The 23,278-nt window shown below is 35.0% G+C and overlaps 1 protein-coding gene across 6 annotated transcripts in view; it reads right to left on the bottom strand.

Annotated features, from left to right (window-relative positions):
* Window positions 1–23,278, bottom strand: part of PCNX1 (pecanex 1) — a 170,712-nt gene that overhangs the window by 63,621 nt on the left and 83,813 nt on the right. For 4 of the 6 annotated variants that reach the window (XM_046647811.1, XM_046647814.1, XM_046647812.1 and 1 more), the window contains 7 exons: window positions 19,011–19,101; window positions 17,208–17,265; window positions 14,837–15,054; window positions 8,606–8,759; window positions 5,709–5,741; window positions 2,931–3,102; window positions 2,343–2,453 (listed from right to left, as the gene is read on the bottom strand). In XM_046647811.1, coding sequence (XP_046503767.1) covers window positions 2,343–2,453; window positions 2,931–3,102; window positions 5,709–5,741; window positions 8,606–8,759; window positions 14,837–15,054; window positions 17,208–17,265; window positions 19,011–19,101 — 837 coding nt within the window. The remainder of the gene's footprint in view (window positions 1–2,342; window positions 2,454–2,930; window positions 3,103–5,708; window positions 5,742–8,605; window positions 8,760–14,836; window positions 15,055–17,207; window positions 17,266–19,010; window positions 19,102–23,278) is intronic. The other 2 variants (XM_046647813.1, XM_046647817.1) reach the window with 1 other exon arrangement.

Below are 23,278 nucleotides of genomic sequence, written 5' to 3'. Positions count from 1 at the left end.
AAAACAGAGACGACTCATCAATTGGGAGAAAATATTTGCAAATCATATACCTCACCAGGGGTTAATCTCCATAATATATAAAGAACTCACACAACTGAACAATAAAGAAACAAACAGCCCAATCAAAAAATGGGCAGAGGATAGGAACAGACATTTTTCCAAAGAAGATATACAGATGGCCAATAAGCACATGAAAAGATGTTCAACATCACTAGTCATCAGGGAAATGCAAATCAAAACTACACTATGATACCACCTTACACCTGTTAAAATGGCTATAATCTCTAAGACTAAAAACAACAAATGTTGGAGAGGCTCTGGAGAAAAGGGAACCCTCACACACTGCTGGTGGGAATGCAAACTGGTGCAGCCACTATGGAAAACAGTATGGAGGTTCCTCAAAAAACTAAAGACAGAACTACCATACGACCCAGCTATGCCACTACTGGGTATCTACCCAAACAATTTGAAATCAACAATCCAAAGTAGCATATGCACCCCTACGTTCATTGCAGTACTATTCACAATAGCCAAGACATTGAAACAATCCAAGTCCCCAATGACCAATGATTGGATAAAGAAGATGTGGTGTATATATATATATACACAATGGAATACTACTCAGCTGCAAAAAAAGACAAACTCATCCCATTTGTAATAACATAGAAGGACCTGGACGGAATTTGCTAAGTGAAATAAGCCAGAGTGAGAAAGACAAACACCAGATGATTTCACTCATATGTGGAATATAAACAAAAACACCTGGACAAAGAAAACAGTTCAGTGGTTACCACGGGAAGGGGTGTTGGGAATGAGCACAGGGCGTTAAGGGGGGCACTTATGTGGTGACAGACAAGAAATAATGTATAACTGAAATTTCACATCAATGTAAACTATTATGAACTCAATAAAAAGGAAAACAAAAAAACCCCAAAAAACAACAAATTAACACCTTGCACAAGTTTGTAAATCATACTATGACAAAGCTCGCTATTATAAATCACCTACACTAAACCCTCTCCATAGTATGTAGATTAATTAATATAGCACCTATAATAGTCCCTAAATACTGAAACTGTCTTCTATTCACATTAAGCTATGTCACAGACCAACCCAGTTTTAAATCACACGCTTTCAAAAAATTTTCAAAACATTAAAAATGCTCTAGATACACAGCAACACAGAAAAAGCTTAGTTTCTATTTAAAATTTAAGCCAGGGACTAGCCCGTGGCTAAGTGGTTAAGTTGGCGCGCTCTGCTTTGGCAGCCCAGGATTTTGCCGGTTCGGATCGTGGGTGTGGACAGGGCACCGCTCATCAGGCCATGCTGGATGGCATCCCACATTGCCCAACCGGAGGGACCTACAACTGGAATATATAACTATGTACTGTGGGGGCTTTGGAGAGAAGAAGAAGGAAAAAAAAAAAGATTGGCCACGGATGTTAGCTCAGGTGCCAATCTTTAAAAAAAAAAAAAAAAATTAACCCATAATACCAACATTTTATCACCAAAGATTATTTCAGTGCACATACCTGGAAGATTTAAACTGCAAATGTGAAGTATGAAGAGAAAACAGACTATAAAGTTACAGTAATTTCTTTCTCTTTCATATTTTTTCTCTAGTTGTACACTCATCTTTCATTAAAATTTTAAATAGTTAAACTAAATAAGGGTATATTTTAACCACAGTGGCTGCCCATAGGGTTATTTTCAAGTTCTGCAAACCATTATCTATTCCAGAGTAATACTGGTATAGTCTTATTTATTTTGAAAATAAAATATACATATAATAGGGGAATAAATTTCTAAGTACATCAATTCATATCCACATATACTCTAAAAACAGAGATATTTCTAAAAATCTTATTTAGTAAAATGCTTTTACTCAAAGCATTCTCATTTTGGAGTTCCCATCCTAAAGAAAAAATAAAGCTCTGAAATCAAATATATAGTCCAAATACATATGCCAGTTCAAAATCCACATATAATACTATTTATCAGAGCTCAATCTATTTGGGATAGATGATCTTCTATAATATTTTGTAAGTCTATATACAGGTTCCATGTAAACTCACTATAACTTTTAGTTTTAGACAATAGTATTTTATCACTTCTTACAAATCAACTCCATTATTTCTGGATCTTTCACTAAAGTAGCAGGCTTGACTACTTTTTCCTATCTACGTATTAATTCCCACTCTGCCTTTAATTATTAAATGTCTTTTTCTTTCTAATTTCAATTCTAAAATGAAAACCGGAAAAGCATTTTAATATTCAGTTTATTACTTAATTATCTGTAAACATAATACTGTAATCTGTAATCTTTATAAGGAAATACCTACCATTACCACCAAAGATATGAATATCCAATTGTTCACAAAGGTACATTACAAATGTATTCACCTGAGGCAGGAGACCAATGAAAAATACTAGTGGGAAACAGAGTGTAAACACTATAGAAAGAAAGAGAAGTATATTAAAGATAGTATTCCAAATGCATCCTTTTGTTCATTTATGATAAAATAAATAATAAAAAGAAATCCAAAATTAATATATAACTACTAAATTTTTTAAAAGATATCATTTTAAATTTTTTCTGTCTACATAATTGCTTGGGTATTAAATAATCTTTTCAACTATAAAGAACAGCTTTTAAAATTATTTCAACCATTCTCACATAAGGAACCTGAGATAAAGAATCCAAAGGAAATCTTCCACTGTGTCTGCTTCAAATGCAGAAGAATTACTATATTTGTTCATCATTAACTTTTTTCATTCATAATAGCCCTATAGTTTTGTTTCTCACTGAGAGGACAATAAACAGCAAAATAAGCCTACTAAAACTATTTTTACCTACATAATTGATCTATTTATTCACTAAGTGTATACAAATAAAGGTTAGGATCTGAGATATTTTAAAGATGACTCACCTATAACTAAATCCCTGGCTGATATAAGCACCAGTGGATTGGTGAAAGTTATTCCATATAATTTGAACTTGTTTGTAGTAAGGTTTCTGCTACCATAATCCAAGAGCCAAATAAGACCACAACATAAACAGAAATAAACTGGTCTACTGTAGGCAATGATACGATTATGACCCTGAAAATGATATTAAAAAAGAAGTCAGTTTAGTTAATTTTAAGAGTCACAATTAGCTATTGAGGTTTTTGGTGGCCTATATTCTAAGGATTCAAAATGTTTCCAAATGGAAGCCACGTTTCTGACTGTGGCAGAAGAGAATTATAAACATGGAAAGGAAGACAAATAGAATGAACCCTATGATACTGGATTGAAATTAGAGTTATCAGTATGAACTCACTGTTTTTAATATGAATATAAATAGACATAAGAATAGCTATGTGTGTAGATGTGTGTGTACATACACATACATATATTTCCTAGCTTTATCCACTGAGAGGACCTAGAAGTAATGACATTCTAGTAATATAGATTACTAGCATCCAGATCTTAGTTCATAAATAGCACGAGTGACTAAAAAGAACCAGGGTTCCATACAGCAATGGCTGGGTTGGGGCAGGGGTTGGGAGAGTACAAGATGAGCCTGGAACATTTGGTTGTGCCCAAAAAGAAGGAAGTACTTAAAGAATGATAAGGATATGTCAAAAGGACACAGAGGGCAGCTTGATGGAATCCCAAAGCCCAAATCAGGGACATCTTGAGCATCAAAATAAATAATGATAATAACAGCATAGTCCATTGAATAAAATAAGAATCTGTCACTCCACACCCATACAAAGAAATTAAGACAGAAAGGAAGGTTCTTCCTTACAGTAAAAAGTCAACCAATAAATGTAGAAGGAATGATGGAATTAGAAAATCACTATTTAGCAACCATCAAATGATAAGTGATTCAGGCAAGAAACATCAAATAGACATTAAAAACAAGTGAGTAGAAGTTTGCCGGGCAATGCGACATACATATACAATCTCAAAGTATCTCCGTATGAGATATTTATTAACTACAAGAGAAAAATAGTGACATTACATTACAGGAGTAGTTCTAAAGAGAGTAGGAGGTGATTTTTCCCCCAGAGCGAAATTTGGCAATGTTGAGAGAAATTTTGGTTGTCACAATTGGGGTGAGCGTGCTAGAATTGGCACCTAGTAGGTAGAGGTCAGAGGTAATACTACACGTCCTACAATGCACAGGACAGCACTCCCCTCACAAACTCTTAACAAAGAATTATTCAGCTCAAAATGTTACTATTGCAAAGTCTGAAAAGCCCTGCCCACACTACCCTTAGCTAAAAGTGCAAAGTTCACATCAGCAGTAGAAGGATAAATCAACACAGTGTGCTTTCTGATAGGATGAACTGAGAAGAACACATCACTTTTGTAATATTCCTACCAAAAAAGCATGTCCTGTATCTAATTGAGAAGAACCATCAGACAAACTCAAATTGAGGGATAGGCCACAAAATAACTGGCCTCTACCCATCAAAAATGTCAATATTGTGAAAAACAAATTCTAAAGAACTGCTCCAGGTTAGAGGCTAAAAAGAACAAATGTGTTATCAGGGATTTTCCATTGCCAACTGAGATGCTAGGAAACACCTGAGTAAGATCTGTAGATTAGAAAATACTATAGAATCAGTGTTAATGCCCTGATTGTGAGAGTTACATGGAATTAACATAAAGGAATGCCTTTGTTTCTAGGAAACATACACGGAGGTATTTAGAGGTAAAGGAGGAACACGTGTACAATTCAGTCTCAAACAGTTTAGAAAAGCGTGTACGTGTGTGTTGGTGAGAAGAACCAGAGAGGGAACAAGCAAACAGAGTAAAATGCTAACACAGGGATCCCAGGTGAATGGCATCAGGAAGTCTTTGTACAATCCTTGCAACATTTCCTAAGTCTGAAATTGCGACAAAATAAAAAGTTAGAAACAATACTTCCATGTATTATTACACTTGAAAAACATTCATACAAAATAATAAATAAAATACTGTTGAAATAAAATCATTTGCTTCCTTGTTTTGTTTTGCTCATCTACTCTCATTAAGTATTCCAGTGTATGGGTAAAAATAATAATTCTATTCAAGAAAGAAGGTACCAGCATAAACTGTTCTTGGAATCTGTTTTTTAACTGCTTTAAAGAGAAGCCCTTTGGTCTTTCTATTAAATAAACACTCTAGAGTAAGGTCTAAAACCAGACTTCACAACAAAGAGTGTTAGGCAGCTAATGCTTTTGTCTAAAGTCACAAAATGATTAACAAGGTTTTTAATCTCCTTAGTGTCCACAGGTCTAAACACGAGATCAATGTATTACTTCTTTATTCTTGCTTTTAATGATTACCTAAGCAAAAAAATGTAAAGTTTTTCCTACTTCAAAATTCTATTTCTCAATACATATTCATGATTTATTGTTCAAAGTTTATTAAATGCAAGTTATCAAATAACCATGAGTTTATATGAACCATGTCTCCCTAATTGATAACCTCCTCCTGAAAGAGGTTGTCAAAAAATGAATTATGCCCAATTTCAACCAAGATTTAGAGTCTACAATTACAATGTCATTTTACTTCATGCTAATAAATCACCTATATTTCTCTAGTAGTGTGTCAAAACTCAGATGAGAAAATAATAACATAAATCTTAATTCAATGTGACATAGGGCTAAAAAAAAAAAGGCTCTGATAAATGTTAAGGAACTACCAGTTACAGGTATATTAGAGTGACTTACATGTCTGGGAGAAGAAGAATCTGGTTGAACACTCTAAAAGTGAAACAGAAAGATAGATTACACTACTTAAGTCCTGGTAATTTTACAAGCAAGTTTCAAAATGTCTGAAGTAATTTCAAGTGAATACCCCACAGATAAGAAATGACCTACATTAGTTCTGTTGAAACTCAACAGGAGATGAAACATCAGCTCCAGATACTGGTATCACTGTGATATTAAAAACATCTCAAATCTTTCTTGACTCTTCAACTTATTATGGTCAATTAGTCATTTGCATCTAGCTTAATGTTTCTGAAATGGCATATGGCAGACAGATCCATCTTACTGCTTGGCTCATGACTACACATAAGCATAGTTAAGGTAGAATGCTTTCTTATGCCACATCACTCCATTCAGGAAAGGCACAAAATATGGGTTAGCTTAAAGAAGAATTCTAGCTCTGCCCACAAATTCCAAACTTACTAAACAATTCCGTGGTATCTGCATTTTCACATCAAATAAGATAAGCTATATCCTTGTAAAAGACTTTATCAACTTTTCACAAAAATGTTCAAAAGGTGCAGCCACTTCCTGAATCATGACTCTTCTCCCAAGTTCATTTCCAACGCATACCAAATAATTTAACTAGGATGGGCTACCGTCACCCTAGTTCTAGAGGGACCAAGGTCAGAGTTTGGCATGTGGCCCTTGGCTGGATATGAGACCAGGCGATCATTAAACTTTCAATTCCAACATACAGTCTTTAAAAGCTTCTGTTCCAGCCTTTCTCATTTCTGTTTATGATATTAGTCTTCTAGTCAACTAATTTCAAAAATCTCAGGCATCTTTTACCTTTTCTAACCATACTAACTTGAAAGCAGTGGACAAAACTACAGGACACTGGAGGGACTACAAAACTACAAGGGACACTGGAGCCAAGGAATGAATTTAAATGGTTTAAGGCAATAAAGGGATGGGTTGAAATGGAAACCAAGAACAAAGACCAGAAATTTTAACAGAGGATCACGAATTTAATCAAAGGTACTTGGTTATTTGTTATTAGGGATCAAGAAGGATGGAGCAGAGGCTCTAAGATTTTGACTTGGTATACTACTGTCAAAAGCAAAGGAACTGAGAAAGGAAAATATTTATCAGAAGATGATCAAGTGCTATTTTTTTTTAAAAGACTGGCACCTGAGCTAACATCTGTGGCCAGTCTTTCTTTTTTTTTAGTTCTCCCCAAAGCCCCCCAGTACATAGTTGTATATTCTAGTTGTGAGTGCCTCTGGTTGTGCTATGTGGGACGTCGCCTCAGCATAGCTTGTTGAGGAGTGCCATGTCCGCGCCCAGGATCCGAACTGGCGAAACTCCAGGTCACTGAAGCGGAGTGTGCGAACTTAACCACTTAGCCACGGGCCGGCCCATGATGTGCTATTTTTAAAATGTGCCAACTGCCTGTTAGATATATAGGACTAAAGCTTATGAGAATGGTGAAGACTTTGAGATATAAATCTGGACATAATTCATACATAGAGGCAACAAATAAAACAATAAAAGAGGATGACTTCACTGGCAAGGAACTGCAAACTGAGAAGAGGGCCAAATAAAACTCTAGAGAATTCTCATAAATTAAGAAGTGGTCAAAAGAACAAAGAGGCATCCAAAAGGGAAAACAAAGATATCTGAAAAGTAGGATAACTGTCAGGGTAGTATAGTCACAGAACATCAATGAGGAGAATATAGAAATGGAAGGTAGCATTCAGAGGTATTATATGATGCAGCACTGGCAGAGAATGAAGACTAAGAAAAGGACACAGATTTGGCAATTAGAGATTATTAGCACCACAAAGACTGTAATTTCAGTACTGCATTGAGGAAATGAGTATGGATGGGCCTTGAAGAAACAAGCAGCTGACATAGGTGGTTTATTCCAGATGTCTATCTATAAATGGGGAGAGGAAAAAGGAAAGGAAAGCTGATGGTATAAAGAGAACTCAATACTTTTCACGATGGGGCAGGGTTCTGCATGTCACCATATATCAGGCAAATAACCAATACACACAAGGGTATTTACTTAAGAAAGAAAGGAAAGAAAACAGTCCACATTAACAGTCCACATGATTTTGCATGGAAGGTGAAAAATCTGTTATTTCATTCTCCCATTTTTGGAAAGCTTAAAATTGATAACATTTGGCATTTTAGAGCCACTACTGAACAACAGCAAAGGGATACCAACCTTCTGCTTTTGGTGCCCCTAAAGAACATATATTCTAGTTTTGACTAGGTCCACCAATGATGGATTTTAATAAATTTCACCTACAGAACAGAAGGCCTAAAATATGGGAGTGGGAGAGTTAATATTGATAAATTAAAAAGAAATGAATTTCAAGAATGCAAATTCTTGGGGCCAGCCCTGTGGCCGAGTGGTTAAGTTTGCGCGCTCCGCTACGGCGGCCCAGGGTTTCTCCGATTCGGATCCTGGGTGCGGACATGGCACCGCTCATCAGGCCACGATGAGGCGGCATCCCACGTACTACAACTAGAAGGACCCACAACTAAAATATACAACTATATACTGGGGGGATTTGAGGAGAAAAAGCAGAAAGAGAAAATAAAAAGGAAGATTGGCAACCGTTGTTAGCTCAGGTGCCTATCTTTAAAAAAAAGAATGCAAATTCTTATTTTTAACAAATGCCCAAATATTTTTTTAACACAAAAATACAGTTTTTAGGAAACTTCATTTACATAGCATTATTTTTTAATGTTTATATGTCCCTTTTGTTCCCTATCCAATCTAACTTAAACATCCAAGGAAAATAAATCTAAAAATTATCCTAGTGAAATAGTGAATGATACAAAATCTTCTGCATTGTAACACAACTATTATTCCAAAGTCTGAAAAGAAGAGACGCTGGTACCTTAAGTAACGAGTACTGACAGCTGGCTATGACCAGGCAGAACTGGAAGACCCAGATATCTCTGAAGAAGCCTTGAATGAGAAGAACAGATCCCAAAAAAGCCACAAGAATAGCCAGGATGACAGCTAACACATTTTCCAGGATCTCACGATTTCTGCAGACAGAAAAATGTATATCATCAATACAAGAAATTAATCAGAATGAAAAAAGGGAAGACATCAACGGAAAGTTCATATTATGCTTCCTGAGGTGTTTTCTGGTACTGGGTTTGAATAAGATTTTGGATTATACTGAAAAAGAAACTAGTTTATGTGGAAAATTAACACAAATTCTTATGTGCAAATAAAGCATCCTACAGTGGATTGTGAAGTTTTAATTTTAACACATAATATAGTTCTAATTTCTATTTTAAAACTTTACTCTTCTTAACATCTCCTTTTCTGTCAAATTTGTTGCAGAATAACTAAGCAACTCAGATGGCAAATAAAGGAGATACACAAAGGATCAAGTCTGAAAAACAAAATCTCAGGGCAGGCCCTTGGCATAGTGGTTAAGTTCCACATGCTCCACTTTAGTGGCCTGGGTTTGTGGGTTCAGATCCCGGGCGCAGACCTACATGACTCGTCAGCTATGCTGTGATGGTGACCCACATATAACATGGAGGAAGACTGGCACAGATAGTAGCTCAGGGCTAATCTTCCTCAGCAAAAGAAAAAAAAGGAAAAAAAATCTCAAAACAGTTTCTAGAAAATTAAATTTAAAACAATTATTATATATGACAAAGGTTGTAACCAAATTTTGATACCAGTGGTTTCATTTTCCCCATCTCTAAATCATCTGAAATAATCTGAAAACTAACTTATTAGAATTACTTAAATACAGGCTGTTACACATGTTGAGAATGAAGGCAGTGATAAAGATGATCAATACTGCCTCTGTCAAAGTTGCTCAGACAGTTCTTTTATTAAACTGACACTGTAAAAGAAACAATATGATGCCCAAGACATTACACAGAGCAATGAAAATGATCTTTATATGTCTCACCAAAAGGTAAAAATCTGTCTCATTACTTCTTGGGGAAATTTGATTCACAAAATGCTAAATACTTGCTAAGTCTTGTTCTGTTTGTTTTTGGGGGGTTTTTTGGTGAGGAAGACTAGCCCTGAGCTGATATCTGTGCCAATCTTACTCTATTTTGTATATGTGATGCAGCCACAGCGTGGCTTGTGAGCAGTGTGTAGGTGCACAACGGGGATCCGAACCCGCGAACCCTGGGCCACTGAAGTGGAGAGTGCAAACTTAACCACTACGCAACAGGCCAGCCCCTAGAAGTCTTGTTTTTAAAGAATGTTTTCTGACTCAGGAACATGCTCAGTACATCTGCTATACAAAAAAAGCAGGACACAAAACTGTGTATATAGGAAGATATAAGTCTTGTTATTCAAAAAACATACACACAGGGTAAAAAAGATGACAAATCAAAATGATACTACTAATAATGGTCTATCTGGGTAGAATTGTGGTTGGCCTCTTTCTGGCTTAAAATCTTTCTGCATATTTAAATTTTCTATAATGGGTAAAGAATTACTCTTATAATCACAAAATGTTTTTACTAATTTGTTTTTTAAGTCAATGTCATATTTATAATGATCAATTAACCTAAGAAATAAAATTCACAAACATCTCTACTATGTCATTTGATAGTTGTATCAGATTAAAACGAGTTCAATAGCATTTTCAAATCAAGAAACACTGGTGTTTTCATTGATCTTATATGGCAGTTGTGGAATTCCGGATTTGCCAAATCCAATGATCCTTGTTGTCCCTGCTACACAAAATACTTTCTATGTTGCTAGACACCGAACATGTGCTCTCTTTTGTTTTTGTTTTCAATTTTGATGAATCAAATTATCAATTTGTTCTTTTATTGATCTTGTTTTTGGTGTCACATCTAAGAAATTTGGCCTAACCCAAGGTCACAAAAATGTTCTCCTATGTTTTCTTTTTGTTTTTAAGACGTTTTATTGTTTTAGATTTTACATTTAGACCTATGATCCATTTTGAATTAATTCTTGTAATATGGTGCAAAGTAAGGATACAAACTCATTTTTTTGCATATGGAAATCCAATGGTTTCAGCACCATTTGTTGAAAAAGCTATCCTTTCTCCACTTCACTGATTCGAGATATTACTTTGATCCTATCTAAGCCTGGAGTTTCTTTATGGGAAGGTTTTTAACTTCAATTTCCATTTATAGATATAGGACCACTAAGGTAATGTATTTCTTTCAGAATGAACTTTGATGATTTACCTCTTTCAAGAAATTTGTCCACTGTCAAATTAATTTACATACAGCTGTTCATAATATCCATTTAATACCTGTAGAATCTGTAGTGATATCCTATCTCATATCCCTGATATTGATAATTTATACCTTCTTTATTTTTTTTCCTGATCAGCCTGGCTAAAGGTTTACCAATTATATTGATCTTCTTAAAGATGGAGCTTTTAAATTTCCTTGATTTTTCTCTATTGTTTTTCTGTTTCCTCACTGATTTCTGCTTTGTTCTTTATTATTTTCTTTCTTCTGCTTACTTGGACTTAATGTGCTCCAGTTTTCCTAGTTTTCCTTCTAGTTTCTTCAGGTTTAAGGTGAAGTCACTCATTTGATTTTTTTTCTTATTTAGTGCTATAAACTCTCCAGAGTACTGTGCTAGTAACATTCCAAAAATTCTGATATGCCGTGTTTTTTTATTCAGTTCAAAAACACTGCCTAATTTTCCTCTTGATTTCTTCTTTGATCCTTGAGTTACTTAGAAGGGTTATTTAGTTTCCAAATATTTAGGGATTTTCCAAGTTTTTCTTGCTATCAATTTAAAATTAACTCCACTATGGTCAGAGAACACATTAAGTATGACTTGAGTCCTTTCAAATATGACCTTTGTATTACAGCCCAGAATATGGTCTATCTTGGTAGACGTTCCATGTGCACTTAAAAGAATGTGTATTCTGTTGTTATGAGTGGAGTGTTCCATAAACGTCAATCAACTTAGGTTGGTTGACAGTATTGTTCCAGTCTATTATATACTTATTGATCTTCTATATATTCGTTCTATCAATTATTGAGGGGGGGTGTTGAATTCAATTATAATTGTAAATTTGTCTATTTCTTCTATTTCTATCAGCTTTTACTTAATGTATTTTTAAAGTGCTGTTTTAAGTGTAGAAACACTTAGGATGGTTAAATCCTATGGATTAAAGGACGCTTTATCATTATGAAATGACTTTACACTTGACAATATTCTTTGCTCTGAAATCTACTTTGACATTAATACAGCCACCCCAGCTTTCCTTCGATTAGTGTCAGTACATTATATCTTTTTCAGTCTTTTAGTTTCAACCTATTTCTGTTTTTATATTTAAGTGCATTTCTTGCAGGCAGAACAGAGTTGAGTCCGGCTTTTTACCCCAATTTGACAATTTTTGACTTTTTTCCAATTATAATCTTGTCATTTATTTTCTATCTGCCAATCTATTCTTAATCTTTCCCCTCTTTTTCTGCTTTCTTTTAGATTAACAGAGTAACTTTTATGAATCCATTTTATCTCTTTTTTTTACTTACTAACTATAACTCTTTTGTTATTTTAGTGGTTGTTTTAGGGTTTACAGTATACATTTTATGACAGTCTACTTTCAAATGATGTTATATGACTTCACATATGGTATAAGAAACTTATAGTAGTATATTTTTATATATCCCTTCCTGGCCTTTATGCTATTACTGTCATGAATTTTTACATTTATGTATGTTATAAGCCACACAATACATTATTATTTTTGCTTAAACATACAATCATCTCTTAAAGAGATCTAATTAGTAAGAAAAATCTTATATATTGTCATCAATGTAGTGACTTACCATTTCTAGTAATCTTTATTCCTTTGGGTAGGTCTGTATTTCTATTTGGTATTACTTTCCTTCTGCCTGAAAGACATTCTTTAACATATTTTGTAGTGTGCGCCTGCTCACGAAGAATTCTTTCAGTTTTTTCCAGTCTGAAAATGTCTTTATTTCATCTTGGTTTATTAAAAGATATTTTTGCTGGGTATAGAATTCCAGATTGACAGGTTTTTTTTCCTTTCAATACTTTAAAGATGTTGCTCCACTGTCTCCTCATTTGCATTATTTCCCATAATAAATCTGACGTCTTCCTTATCCTCATTTTTCTAACAAACTATGTCCTGTTTTCTCTTGCAGTTTTTAAGATTTTATCACTGGTTTTGTGCAATTACATGTTTTGGTGCAGTTTTCTTCATGTTTCTCGTACTTGGGTCTCACTGAGGTTCTTTAATGCAGATGTTTAAAGCTTTCATCAAATTTGGGAAGTTCTCCACCATTATTTCCCCCCAATTTTTTCTGTCCCCATCTCTTCTTGAAGTTGTCCAAAAGGTTACTTTTACTTTGTTTCGATGTTCTTTTCTTTGGGGGATGGGAGTGGAAGGATGATACCTTTTTCTTTCCATTTCATTTTGGATAGCCTCTATTGTCATGCTTTCAAGTTCACTAATATTTTCTTCTGTAATATTTAGTCTACCATTAATGCCGTCCATTGTATTTTTCATCTCAGACACTAGTTTTCATCTCTGTAAGTCTGACTTGGGTCTTTTCTTATATCTTCCATGCCTCTACTTAACTTTTTTAACATATGGAGTACAGTTATAATTGTTTCAATGTCTTTGCTAATTCTAAATCTGTGACTGTTACAGGTTGGTTTCAACTGATTCATTATTTTCCTCATTATAAATCATATTTTCTTGTTTCTTTGCATGCTTGGTAATCCCTGGATGCCAGACATCATGAATCTTAACTTACTGGGTGCTGAGAATTTCTGGATTTCTAGAAATCTTCTTGAGCTTTGTTATGCTACTTAGAAACAGTTTGATCCTTTCAGATCTTTTATGACTTGTTAGGTGGGTCTGGAGCAGTGCTCATGCTAGGGCTAATTATTCCACATCTGTAAGGCAAGACTTTCCTGAGTGAATATCTTATGCAGCATAAAATATGAATTACAAGTTCCTTCTATCTGGCCGGTGGGAACAGGCACTTATTTCCTGCCCTGTGTGAGTGCCAGGCACTACTTGTCCTATTTCCTTCACACAGTTATTTCCCTGGTAGATTCCTCACAGACATTCACTTATCAATACTCTGCTGAATAGTCAAGGAGACCCACTGCAGAGCTCTTGAGATTCTCTGTCTGATATTCTGTCCTATGGACTCTAGCTGCCTTAGTCTCCCTGGACTTGCAGCTCCATCTCCTCAACTCTGGAAGTCTGCTAGGCTCTACTTCAGTACCTTCTCCCGGTGTGGCAGCCTGGGATCTCTCGTAAGGCAGTAAACTGGGGCAGTTGTAGGGCTCACATAATTTGTTTCCCATCTCTCAGCAATCACTGTCCCTTGCTGTCTTGAAAACCACTGTTTCATTCATTTTGTCTGCTTTTCATTGTTTCAGCTAGGAGGGTAAATCCAGTCCTTGCTACTCCATGTTGAATGGAGGCAGCATTTGGTCACCAAGTTCATGATAGACTAATGTTGTTTACTATTAAGACTAGTGCTAAGAAATAGGGAAACAAAAGTTTCATCTTATACCTTTTTATTTAGGGTCCTATTACCTATAACCTTATGATCATAAACACCACATATTCTCTGGCTTTTAAGTACAATTGCATGATTCTTTTTTTTGTGTGTATGTGTGTGTGAGGAAGATTTGCCCTGAGCTAACATCTGTTGCCAATCTTTCTCTTTTTGCTTGAGGAAGATTTGCCCTGAGCTAACATCTGTGCCAATCTTCCTCTATTTTGTATGTGGGTTGCCACCATAGCGTCGCCACTGACACGTGGTATAAGTCTGCACCCAGGAAATGAACCTGGGCCGCTGAAGCAGAGTGCGCTGACCTTAACCACTAGGCCACAGGGCTGGCCTCAGTTGCATGATTCTTATTGAAAATAAAAAGAATGATGTTGTATAAACATTAATTGCCACAAAAAGTTTTTAATGGATTCAAGAGAGTTAATGTTTGGGAACACTATTAACTTAAATTTTATTCCAAAAGGACCAAAACAGGAAACGTTTTCCAACACGGTAACCAAGTAAAAACCTCAATGGGTAATTAGGGACATTTCAATTTAAAAATAAAATCTGTGCACATATTTAATATCACACTATATTCTCACCTATCAAACAGAGCCAAAAGTGTGAGTCTGTCAAAGTTAATGCCGATCCATAGCTGCGGCAGGATCCAAAAGCGATAATAGTGTTTAACCTTTTGGGCAGCTTCTTCTGTTGGACCATAAGTTGCTGCCAAGTCAGGGCTTAGATCAATGTCTTGTTGTTCCAACAAATCTGTATCAATGGTCAATAGTCTGTTCAGCCGAATCTGCGGAAGAGAGAGCTAAAAGAAAGTCAGCATTAAAAGGTTAAAATATCTTTAACAAGTCATGACTCAAGGGCTACTCAATTAGCCTGCAAATTATCTGAGCCCCCTTAATTTTCAACATTAGCCCACTTGTGGATATTTTATGATCATTAGAAACTACAGCCATGCACTGCATAATGATGTTTCAGTCAACGACGGACTGCATGTACAATGGTGGTCCCCTAAGATTAGTACCATACAGCTTAGGTGTGTAGTAGGCTGTACCATCTAGGTTTGTGTAAGTCTAGTCTATGATGGTCATATAATGATGAAATTGCTTAATGATCCATTTCTCAGAACATATCCCTTTCACTAAGCAACATGTGACTGTACAGACGGTGACAATAGGAAGTGAACTAAAACAAAGCAAAGTAATCAACAGGCCTTTTGGAAAGGTTGTATTAGGAAAAGTGTTTGAAATCTTAACATTTTATGATGGTGTAGCTAGTAAACCCATTAAAATCACTTACAGTGAATCACTAATGGCTTCCCCTCTCCCTGTCACATTCATGGTCCTTTCTCATTAAGCTATGAACCTCACTGCCATGCTAAATCTAAGCTCCATGGCCGTCGATCCAATGCCTTTGACTCTCATTTCTTCCAACAGTCTCTTCACTGTTACTGTTGTTTTCAAATCCCTCTCCACACCCCTTTTTTTTGTTGTTTTGGCAGGCTGCTAATCTGAGGCTATACAGGAAGTTACCACCTTACCTATCTTTTAACTTTAACTCATCCATTCACCAGTTCTCCAGTATCCCCTGCCTTTGAAAGAATCAAAAGTTTACTGCATCTAGCATAGCACTAGCCAGTAGTTTGAAACCTCAAGGCTCCCATATGTTTAACAGTGGAAAATAATAAAATAATCATTTCCCACTTTTGCTTTCCTATGGAGTTTCCAGGAATACACTACAGCAAAAAAGTGGGGATAGCCTTTTCTTTGCAAACACATATGTGGGTAAAGCCAAGAAAATTTGCTTCCTGTATATAACAAAGCCATTTCTATCACTAAGCACTGACAAATACTTCCCCACGTTTTTCTTATCCTCTATGCCAGGGTTTTCAATCTTGGCATTACAGGTATTTTCAGCCAGATAATTCTTTGTTGTAGGGGCTATGCTGTCCACTATAGGATGTTTAACAGCAACCCTGGCTTCTATCCAATAGATAGAAGTATTCCCCAAGTTGTGACAAGCAAAAATGTTTCCTGACATTGCCAAATGTCCACTAGTTGAAAACCTTTTCTCTATGCCAACTCATATCTATGGTTTTAAAACCTTGCTCACAATTTATCACCTTCAGAAAGGTGCTAATAATTAATCCCTTTGGTACTACATTTATCTATATATCTCTCTTACATGTTGCTTATAAGGATTTCATCCATTTTGTCTTTTCCAACTTCAACATATACATCTTGATGTCAAACGCAGTGTTACCTTTTTAAATTATACCCACTGTATTTCATGTGGCATTTTTAGTGATGTCATCACTAAGCTTTCCCCCACACACTGGTATATGAATAACTAACAGTCAACCAATGGATAATGCACCAAAATCATAATATTCAAAGTGAAGTTTTAAAATGGCACACATAAAAATGGCACAACCAGGGGCCGGCCCAGTGGCGCAGTGGGTAAGTGCACACGTTCTGCTTTGGCGGCCCAGGGTTCACCAGTTCGGATCGTGGGTGCGGACATGGCACTGCTTGGCAAGCCATGCTGTAGCCCACATATAAAGTAGAGGAAGATGGGCACGGACGTTAGCTCAGGGCCAGTCTTCCTCAGCAAAAAGAGGAGGATTGGCGGCAGATGTTAACTCAGGGGTAATCTTCCTCACAAAAAAAAAAAAAAAAAAAAAGGCACAACCAGATTATGATACTGGTGAGAAAATGGACCTTTACACACCCTCAGAAGTATAATAATTGATCAATATATAGCTAATTAAACTTTATGGTGTTCTATGTTTGTTTTTTAGCAAAGGACTTGTAACACGAGATTCACAATGGGACAGCAAAGGTGATTTTTCCATAGTTTTCAACAAAATTGATATTTTATAACTACATCTATTTTTCTGATTTGTATACTTAGTTAATCTGAAAATACATCATTTTATAAAAATAAAGGAAAACCTACCACATCATGTGGATAAAACCGAACTGAGGTAGAACTGGATACATGAGAATCCGTGTCACTAAAATAAAATGAAAAAGACTTTAGGGAATAAACAGTTTGTCAAGTAGTAGGAAAAAACTACTTTAACAATTGGACGATATTTACATGTCCTCACTGTCTCATGTAAACTTCAAAATGCAAAACAGCATTTTCCTAGAATTGTGATTAAGAGCATAGCCTCTGGGTCAGAATATCTTAGAATTGTGATTAAGAGCATAGCCTCTGGGTCAGAATATCTATCTTTAAATTTCTTCATCAACCGAATGAGATCTTGCACAAGTTATCCAACCTTTTTATACCTCAGTCTCCTCATCAGTAACATAGGATAATAGTACCTCTATCACAAAGTCCTTGTGAAAAGTGTTTAAGAAAGCAATTAATATATTGCCTGGAACCACAATAAATTTTAGCTACAATAGCCTACAACATGACAACTCAGTTTCTACAGCTTAGTCAAGTTTAGATTTCAAAATGTGAAACCTTACCAAGTTTATGGTATAAAGACTTGTTCTTAACTTGAATTATATTAAACATAATTTTTCCATTACTCCACCCTCCTACTGTTTTTACTGTTACAAAATCATCTAAGACTTGAATTTAACATTTTTGACAGGGTGCATTCTGAGAGGGGACTAAGAAGCTCTGGAAAAAGTATAGTTTTTCTAAATGTTCTATCTTTTCAGCATGCTAAGCTAAGTGACTGTAGGATCTTATTGCTTTAAATGGCCCCTCAGATCTTAAAAAACCACATGAACTGCCATAGAGGTGTAACATTTAAATAGGTGTTCCCCATCATTAAATGGAAGTCCTAAAGTAAGAATCAAATGACCCTTGTGAAAAAAGTGAGCTAATTCATAATAGATCTCAAAGCAGCAACTTGAAGAGATGAACAGTAAGATTAAAATTTAAAAAATTTTTTAATGCATTCTAAATAAGTGATCATGTTATATGATCAAGATTTCTAAAATCTTATTTGCTTTTCTCCTAACTTCTCCATTATCTTATATAACTCCTTCCTAAAAGCAGGAGGGAAAAGAAACTAAATGTAACATATGACCCATATTTTAAGAAATTCTTCCTTTTTATAGCTAGTAAACAAACTGTAAAACAAAATGAGAGATGATCATTTAAAAAAATACTTGACCAAAACCCTTACAAGGAAATAAAATTTTTAAATTACACAAAGAAAGAGAACTGATGGGTTTGAACCTAGTTGTGTAAACATTTTTCTAATAAGCTTTTTTAGATCATGGAATATATATGTGTGCGCGTGCGTGTGTGTATATATATACATCAGATCGTCTTCGAACCTCTGACTGTCATTCTTATTAATGAAAACATTCCTGGCAAATGCTTTCGCTCTGGTCCATCTTGCACCAGTCCAAGAATTTCACCTCTAGCGGTGCAATACGAATGCCCCTGGCCGTCCCTCTTAATCATGGCCTCAGTTCCGAAAATATATATATAGCATGAAATCTATAGTTAAATTCGGAACTGTGCAAACCACTGTACCACTATAAGATCCACAGAAAATTTGTACTTAATTTTTTAAAACACGTAATCGCTTTTAAGAATAATGCCTTCTGTCTTCCATAGCAAAAAATTCTAATTTAACTTTCTAGAAACTAATGCACTAAGACAAATTATTTAAGCCAATATAAAATACTGTTTTTAAAATAACTTTTACGTCTCAAGGCTTAATAACTTTAAATGTGTCAAATATATACAAGTTCACACACTCTCCTAATATGACTTCACACATACCAGATATTGGATGCTCTTCTTGCTGCTGGTTCAAAATTCACAAGTGACATATCACAGCCACCAGTCTCATAAAGCGTAGAAGAGAACTTACCTAGCAAATAAATGATTTTTTTAAAAAGCCATTAGAATACTCAGAATTTTGTTGTCAAGAAACACTAAATTTTAAACTTGTTACAATTTAAGAAAAATGTACTATAACCTTCTTTTTCCAAAATACTTTAAAAACAATGATCTGCATGTAATTCAGCAAGATGTGAACTGAAAAGGAATGATAAACAGTGAGGCAAAATGTCAACATACATAATCAGGTATTAAAAGGGATTTAAGTCAGCTTTGCAATACCAGTCTCCTTCTCTTTTCACCTCTCAGGACATTCTCAATTCAAATAATCAAATGAATAAATTTAATGTGGTTTAAAAGTCATCTAACTACTACTTGCAAGTGGTGAATGGCCATTTGGCAAGCTGCTTAAGTTTTAAGATAGCTCAAATGACAAAGCAAGAAACCTGTGTGATTATCTTTTGTTTTGTTTTTTTTTTTTTAAAGATTTTATTTTTTTCCCTTTTTCTCTCCAAAGCCCCCCGTACATAGTTGTATATTTTTTGCTGTGGGTCCTTCTAGTTGTGGCATGTGGGACACTGCCTCAGCGTGGTTTGATGAGCAGTGCCATGTCCGAGCCCAGGATTCAAACCAACGAAACAGTGGGCTGCCTGCAGCAGAGCGTGTGAACTTAACCACTCAGCCACAGGGCCAGCCCCTTCTGTTTTGCTTTTATTAAGAAGAAATGAAAAGTGTCAAATGGATCTAAGGAAGTTCAATGAAAGATGTATAATGTTGGTGATATTTAAATTACAGTATTTAATGAGCATTACTAGTTGTAGGATTCCACAAGAACTCTATGCAAAAATTTAGGAACATCATTTGCGGTAGCCAAATATCTCCACAAAACTGATTAAAGTTTAGAAATTATATTGGTTGTAAAGAAACATAGGTTAAAAAAACTCTCTTAAAATGAATTCTATAAGATAAAATGATTTCTGATAATAGAATTTAAAAAACCTGAATACTGTCTAAAATGTACTCTTCACCTTGACGATCTACGGTAGCTTTATGAATGGTGGGGAGGGAGTGTAAGTGGAGGAATATAAATTCCCAGTAGGGCACTGAGATGAGATACATAACACTGCAACCACTTGGGTCTAGTCCAGGATGCTTTTTGAGTATTTATGTAGTTTTTGTTTTACTAGTTGGAATTACTGTGGTTGTAAATATGAAGAATCTTAAAGAATAATTTCAACTGATGACAGGGCTATAAGATTTCTCTTCCAAGACTATAATGCAAACAGTATACAATAAAGATTTTTAAGTGAAATCCTTGAAAAATGACAATGAAAGTCCCCCATGATATTTTAATAATATAACTAATGGTTCACAGAACATTTCAACAACTACATCATTCTTTAAAAGAACTAGAATCAGAAAAAGTACTTTATTAAATAGGATTCTTAGCATACTCTCTATGGATCATAGATAGGATATGCAAATATTTTATTTTATTATGGTGTTTTCTGTAGTTTTTTGGTCAGAATAATATATTCCTGAGATAAATTAGAAAAAACCCATCCTGTGAAATGCTCATTCATTTGCTGTTTTTCAAGGAAGGATTATTCAAATAATGTGGATTATCTAAAATCACCTTTTAATCCCCTTTTAGTCATGAGTCATTCACTCTTAGCACCTCTAACAGAAACCAGATTATGAACTAAAATGAAATTATACAAGCTGTCATTTCGTTTACTTGATGTATTACTGAAAAAATTTCTGAGGTGGTAGGGTGGGTTGCATAAATTGTTACTGAAGAAAAAAATTCAACAAAAATACTGGCTTAGGGGCCAGCCAGGTGGCGCAGCAGTTAAGTTCGCACGTTCCACTTCTCGGCGGCCTGGGGTTTGCCAGTTCGGATCCCGGGTGCGGACATGGCAAAAGCCATAAGGTGGTAGGCATCCCACGTATAAAATAGAGGAAGAGGGCATGGATGTTAGCTCAGGGCTAATCTTCCTAAAAAAACAAACAAACAAACAAAATACTGGCTTGACTGAGATTTAAGAATTATTTTTAGGGGCCGGTTCCGTGGCCGAGTGGTTAAGTTTGCGCACTCCACTGTGGCGGCCCAGGGTTCGGATCCTGGGCGCAGACATGGCACCGCTCCTCAGGCCACGTTGAGGCAGCGTCCCAAATCCCACAACTAGAAGGACCTGCAACTAAGATATACAACTGTGTACGGGGGGGTCTGGGGAGATAAAGCAGAAAAAAAAAAATCGGCAACAGTTGTTAGCCCAGGTGCCAATCCTCAAAAAAAAAAAAAAAAAAGGAAGATTGGCAACAGTTGTTAGCCCAGGTGCCAATCTTTTGGGGAAAAAAACCAAAAAGAATTATTTTTAAATTGTAACTTTTTATGCTCTGCTCTTTCCCTACTTATCAAGGATAATCAAAGATTGGCTGTGCTACTATAATTAACTTACGTTAATAGAAAAAAGATACACCTGATCGAATTCACAGATTGCATAAATGCAGAACTATAAGCTCATACTAAATGACTAAATCAGAGAGTAACAAATTGCTGGGAGGGCCTGACTACTGTGTGTGAAATCCAGTAAGAATGGAATGCACAAATATAAGTGTTTAAATATTATATAATTTTGTGTATATTTTAGAAATAAGTTAATTCTATATTCAATAGAGTTTAAATTATTGGAGTGTTACTCTGAGTATTTAAGCCTTCCATGAAATTTTTAGTAATATAAGTTCTGTTCTTGATATACTGAAAATAATAAATATTTATATGAAACTGAAATCAAGTAAAGATATTATTACTCTTTGTAATTTTCAAATGGAACTGTAAAAGAACCTTACGTCATTACACAACTATGCTGTCTTTATGTATAGATGCCTAGTATGAAACATATAGAAATAGTTGCATTTTAAATAAATATAAATATAAAAATAAAGCATGTTCCCCAAAAAGCTTTTTAGAAAGACAGCTGGAAAAATTGAGTAGTTTTATTACTACATAAATCTACAATTCTGAATGCTTCTGCAGAAACCAGTGACTAACAAGTAATAAAATTTAGAAGCATAAACCATGTTTAAGAAAAGGGCAGCTATTATTTTAACAAATGTGCATGATTTCAACAGTGCTTTTTTTTTTTTTCTTAAGAAACTTTTGTCTACCTACTAACTTTAAGAACACGTTCAGGTTCCTAAAAATATACATGGCACATGTCAGAACAAACTAACATTGCATTAAGGTTTCACGGTATATTCTCAACTTTACTCCACCAAAAGAACAGATTCTATGTTCCCCTTCTATCTTTGGGCTTGGCAATTCACAGCACTTTAGAAGAAATTTTATTCAGAAGAAAAACAACTCAGAAAAAAAAAATTACACTAAAAAGTATTTAGCTTAAGGCTTCAGTGAAAAACTTAGTCACATTTTAATGTATTAATATGATAATTTACTAAAGTCATCTTCAAAAATAACTAAAACAGAAATAAGTATATATTGCTATTGGTTTATAAAGATGAAGAATATCTTAAATTTGTACAAATCTTCTTGGCATACATAACAATTTTACATATAACTCATTTGAGATTAAAACCATAATCACAGTTAACCTTTAGATCCAAAGTAAAACTTGCCCTTATTAATTACCCTATTTTAATATTCGGTATTAAGAAAAAATACTTCAATTTAAATACTGATTATTTCTAATGATTATGAATTGGCGAAAAAGCAGAACATCGATGAAATATGTCCTCCTCACATGAATTAAGATTATAAACTAAGTCATCTCATCATAATTCAAGTCCCAGGTCATAATTTAATTTTACTTAACAGGATGGCTGTTGTCACAATTTAAAAAGAAAAAAATTCATTTCTGACAAAATAATACTGGAGGCTGGAATTTCAGACAATAAATGATATTGGCCATGACCAAGCATCTCCAAAGACAAAGAAAATAAAGTTATGGTCACCTGGTATTTCTCAGTCTTGGACATTCAATAATGACGACTATGGTCTACAAAAATTAATTACACAGAACATTTTTTGGAGGTAGGAGAATTTCCAAGTACTAACCATAGGTCAACACATAAGTGATGAGCAACAGGAAGATGAGTAAAACTGGATTCTGACTTAAAGAACAAGGACACTTGGAGCATTTGCCTGAAGCCATGAACGGTGCAGCAGACAAATTCAAAATAAACAC

Source organism: Equus quagga, chromosome 20, assembly GCF_021613505.1.
Source record: "Equus quagga isolate Etosha38 chromosome 20, UCLA_HA_Equagga_1.0, whole genome shotgun sequence".
Lineage (NCBI taxonomy): Eukaryota > Metazoa > Chordata > Mammalia > Perissodactyla > Equidae > Equus > Equus quagga.
Note: the sequence above shows the minus strand (reverse complement) of the source record. Positions and strands in the feature narration are given on the sequence as shown.